This window comes from Phragmites australis, chromosome 10 (assembly GCF_958298935.1).
Source record: "Phragmites australis chromosome 10, lpPhrAust1.1, whole genome shotgun sequence".
Lineage (NCBI taxonomy): Eukaryota > Viridiplantae > Streptophyta > Magnoliopsida > Poales > Poaceae > Phragmites > Phragmites australis.
In genome coordinates, this window is record NC_084930.1 from 34,208,292 (window position 1) to 34,213,339 (window position 5,048).

The 5,048-nt window shown below is 48.0% G+C and overlaps 1 protein-coding gene across 1 annotated transcript; it reads right to left on the reverse strand.

Annotated features, from left to right (window-relative positions):
* Nucleotides 1–1,039: 1,039 nt before the first annotated feature.
* Nucleotides 1,040–2,244, reverse strand: LOC133930956 (dehydration-responsive element-binding protein 1C-like). The gene has a single exon (XM_062377744.1). The coding sequence runs from the start codon at nucleotides 2,000–2,002 to the stop codon at nucleotides 1,262–1,264; it is 741 nt and encodes a 246-aa protein (XP_062233728.1). The 5' UTR covers nucleotides 2,003–2,244; the 3' UTR covers nucleotides 1,040–1,261.
* Between the last annotated feature and the right edge of the window lie 2,804 nt (nucleotides 2,245–5,048).

Sequence of the window (5,048 nt, forward strand, 5' to 3'; positions counted from 1 at the left end):
GCAGATCATTGGGGAACCCGGGTACTCGGGGACCACTGACTGTGGCCCCATGCGTCCTCTCCCGGGACTTTGTCTTTTTTACCTCGCGGAGGTATCCCCGCGGGATGGCGCCGCGTGGCGGATTGCTGGCGTGGCCTCGAGATTTGAGGACCCCTGGTTCTTGATTCACCGACAGGTCCCATCACACGTCATCTTGCGCGGCTTGGAGATATCGTCACTGGGCTCAAGACTTATCGCCTGCCCCCCCTGCTGTGTCAGGCCCGCTTTAACCGAGCGGGCATGCAGGGAGGTTCGCGCGGCTGCCCGGTGCCCCCCCCTCCTGCAAACGGCTAAAGCCGTGCGTAATGGGCGACAAGACCGGCCGGGGACGCACTTTTCAACCCCTGTAACACCAAGCTGCAGCCCATGATGGTTGCTTTCTATTTATGGCTCATAGGGACTCGTGCCCTCCTTTCTGGGCACGCCAAGCCCCCTCGACGGTATAAGAAGGGGTGGATACCCCAGAGAAGAACAAGTTCAACAAGGTGAAGTGGAAGCCTGAGAAGGACTCAGACAAGCTTAGGAAGATCGGCACTTGAAGACCGAAGCTCTAGACTTAGACAGAAAACTTGTAACACAAGAGATCAACAGAGAAGCATTCCTAGAGCAATAATAGCACACACACAGGAGTAGGGTATTACGCTCCGTGTGGCCCGAACTTGTCTAAATCCCTCGAGCATTTACTCTCACTAACATCCAATCATCCGTCCTGCCTGCATCCCTCGTACTCGCATTCAATTCACGTACAAGGTTGATTCAGAATCATCCCCGACCGAATCTCAAAGAGATTTCCTTCGGATCCCCGCTTAAGGAGTTCATCCTCCGATAATACTATGCAGGACCTTATAATTGAAAAAAAAAACATGAGCTCATCGGTGCAGGTCTACTGTAAAATAAGGGCAAAGCAAGGAACAAGAGGAACGTTGAGTATGGATACTGCAATTTATTTTATTTCTGTTGCTATTTTCAATTTTTTAAAAAGAAAAATGTTTCCGACCTCTTTCATAAAATAACCTTAGGCGGAGTAAGTTTTTTTATTTGATTTCGCAACAAAAAAAAAAAAGAACGGCGAAATGCTTTTTGGCATGCCCTTTGCCGTTCGGTCGTTTACAAAAATGAATTAAATTAAACCTCCCTCCAAAACTCCCTATCAACTCAAACTTTTCTTTTTCAACCTCCTACGGTTTAGACTTTAGAATAGCAGCTCAAGTCTGCTCCGAAGTCAGTAGCTCCACAGTGTCATATCGCTGCCGCATCCGGCGGCGCCGCTGCCGTCGTCGTCGTCGTCCATATGCCAGCTGGTCTGCCAGTCGCCGCCGCCGCCCATCCCGTCGTAGTAATACGAGTGGTCGAAATCCATGTTGCCGTACATTGCTGCGTAGTCGTACGGCGCGGCCTCCTGCTGGTGCATCATCGGTGGCACCGCCGCCTCGACGGCGGACGTGGACGCCACGGCGGCTCCTGCGTCCTGCTGGCACGACGCCTCTGCGAGCTCGATGGCGGCGCGCCGGATGTCCTCGGGCGTGGTGAGCGTGGCCGGGTCGACGCGGAGCAGGCGCGCCGAGTCGGCGAAGTTGAGGCAAGCCGTGCGGCCCCGGAGGGCGAGCGCGGCGACGTCGTGCGCCCGCGCCGCGGCCTCGGCGGTGGCGAAGGTGCCGAGCCAGATGCGGGACTTCTTGTTGGGCTCCCGCACCTCGCAGACCCACCGGCCCGCGGGCCCGCGCCGCCGCACGCCGCGGTACACCGGGTGCCGCGTCTCCCGGAACTTGGTCCGCCCCGCGGGGCGCTTCGGCGGCGCCGACATCACCGTCGCGTACTCCCCCTCGTGGTCGTCGCACCCGACGTCGTAGTCCATGGATCGCAGGCTCAAGTGTCGATTGCTCTCTAGGATCTTTCTTGGTGGACTGGCGATGAGCTCTTGGCTTCTTTGGTTCTTGCTTGGCGAGTGGGAACGTGAGTGCATTAGTATATTTGTAGGGTTTGGTGAGGGGGTGGAGCAAGCGAAGTTTAAAGCAGCGCGCGTGGCGGGAGAAGGAGATGCGCGAGGAGCTAGCTCAGCTGGAAGTTGGCTGGCCGCGCTCTGCGGCTTGGCCGGGGCGGGTGAGACGGGGAAGCCGCGTTGGCGGGCGTGAGCATGGCGTCGGATTCCTTAACCATGGCAGTGAGAGACGGAAAGGAAGGAAGCAGCTTGGAATAGATGGAGATGGCGACACGGCCTGGCTTTTGTGGCCGGAAATGCAACTCTACAATATTTTATGTACATATTATTTATTTTAATTGTTTATTTTTACTATATTATACTTATTTATCTAATGATTTTTTATATATCTTATAATTTTTCACCTACCTTATAATAAACTATCTTAATAAATATAAATTGTAATATAAATAAACATTAAATTCGTATGCTTTAGGCTTTTGGATGGCTGTGCTACTAGCTAGTCTGCTGCTGCTGTCCGGGTTCGGTCTTGACTAGAGCTGGGACTTTGAATCGTGTTTTTTGGGTCGGCTCGAGCCCGGCACGGCCCGATCCAACTTAAGCCCGACCCGGTACGAGCACTGATAGGCTGGGCTGACCCAGTACGAGCATAGACCAGACCGAGCTTTGATATGGGGCCCAATAGGCGATCTGGCCCGGTAAAAAATGGGTCCGCGCCCTCACGCGCGGTGAAGTGTGATGGTGCAAGGTCCGTACCAGCCCGGCCCGATGAGACCCATCGTGCATTCGGACCGAGTCTGGGCCTAGCTGAAGGTGGCTTAGGCTAATCCGACCCAGCCCGAACAGTTTATCGGGTCATCCTAGTACAGCCCGAGGCCCGAAGGAACCGGATCGGGCCAGCCTGACCTGGCCCAAATCCCACCTCTACTTAACTGCCTTCGGGACGACAGGAAGGATCTACTACTATCTTTCAGTGTAGAATCAGGGCAATTCCAGCGCTCTCAAGCGAAAATCCTTTTTCGCATATGAGCACGCGCAGCCAAGTTATGGACGGCTGTAGTGTGAGGTTCATATAACTGTTTTCTGAAAACTTTGTCTCCAAATTTTTTAGCAACTTTTCTTATTAATTTTTTCTTAAAACTTTTTGAACTAGATTTTTCTCGTGTAATTTTTTTCTCAAAACTTTTTAAGTCAAAAAAATTTCATATAAACTTTTCTAGAAAAAAGAAAGACACAGAAGGAAAAAGTTCCAAAAAAGAAAAAAACAAAAGACTGTCAGGAGATTCGTGAGTTCGCGTCCGATCGCACGTGCGAATTAGAATCGTCCGCTCCCAAATGGTAGATTAAGAGTTTACACCGATGCTCGCAAACTTCGTGGGTGCTTATCACGATTGTGATAGTATAAATAAAATCATTTCTGAGGAAAGGTGGTGTTTTCATATTAAGGCCATCTCCAGTAGCTATCTTAAATTTTCATCCTCTAAAATACTATTACAGCATCTCTTATTTTTTCATCTCCAGCAGTTACCCTATTTTCTACATTCTACTCCTCTTTTTCTTTCTCCGGACCCGCTGTCAGCCTCTGTGAACAGCACTGCTACAGTATGTTTAGATGAGTGTTACCGGTTCCTCTCCGCAGTACTGTAGCAACACTGTAGCACGGATACCGATTCTGCAGAGTAGCTACAGTACGTGAGCAGTACCCGCAAATCACTGTAGCGCCCGAATCTGCAAAAAATACCTCCTCTACTGGAGATGGCCTAAGGCGCTAAATTTATGTTTAGATGAGTGTTACCAGGTGTGATGTCCAGGTTCGTTGGCTGGTTGTACTCCCTGCCGGCCACTGCCAGTCCGGAGACAAGTCTTGGGTTGGCTGCCGCCCGCGGAAACGCGTTGCTACTCTACTAGTACGTCCTGCGACCGCAAGCGTGCTATCGTTTCGTTTGAGGCCAGCGTCTGGACGGAATCAGCGGCTCGTCCGGTTTCGCTCCCAAATTACCAACCCCAAACTCAAACAATTACCTTTACAATGAGAAAACAGTAAATTTTATTGTATATAGTCTAACGTATATTATATTTTTATCTAATTTTTATTAGAGCTAGAACATAATATCCTCTATAATATACATATTTTCAGAATTTTTTATGAATATTTCGTTATTTTTTTATTTTTAAGCAATAGAATGCAGTGTTCTTTTGTTTTTTTACATGTCGCCTGTTAGAAGAGCGGTATATTTATTTTTTAAATAAGCAAAGTGTCGTATTTCCAACGGACGACAATAGACTATTTTTATAATTTTTCAAATAGACATATAGTTTTGTAATTTTTTTGAAATATAAAAATAAAAGAAATCAACATCCAACACTCCAACCCGTGTTGCCACCTGTTGAAGTGTAAATGAAATAGAGAGATTGAACACCGATGAACACAGTAGAAATAATAGATAGAAATGAGTTAGTTTCATTGATTCATTGATGTTCATGTACATTTATATATAATATAGAGGTGTCCGTTGGAGAGACAATCCCTCCCCAACAGATGGGTAGGCAACAACCACCATGGGAAGTTAGAAACGATGAGACCATCCGTAACTCCTGCTTGATCAATTCATTATCTGTATATTAATCAATGATTAACTCCTTTCAAAAATTATGAGAAAAATATGAAGAGAATATTGATTGTAGTATGCTATTGAAAAACTCTTTGAAAACACAATGTTACATTGGCTCCTTTATGGGTCTAAACCTTTCCTCCAACAGTAGCCCCTCACCTGTAAGCTCCGATGAGATAGCGGTGCAAACAGCTACAATTAGGAAAAGACACAGACTTATAGTCACCATGTACGCCTCGCTAAAAACTTCATCCCAAAATCCTAGTGGGAAAAAAGGGTATGGAGAAAAGAGCACATACATGGCACTGGTTTTTCTTTACATGACTCCTAGAGCTAGATATATTCTTATAACTACGCTTCGTCTTGTCCAGCGAAGTGGACTTGAGTGAAGTCTGAGGACTTCGGCGGCTGGCGAAGGTGCTTCTTCCTTTGTAGTCGAAGTCAAAGGTACATCTTCG

What these genes read in the sequence shown, in the direction of transcription:
- LOC133930956 (XM_062377744.1), bottom strand. Translation starts at nt 2,002, where the DNA reads ATGCACTCACGTTCCCACTCGCCAAGCAAGAACCAAAGAAGCCAAGAG.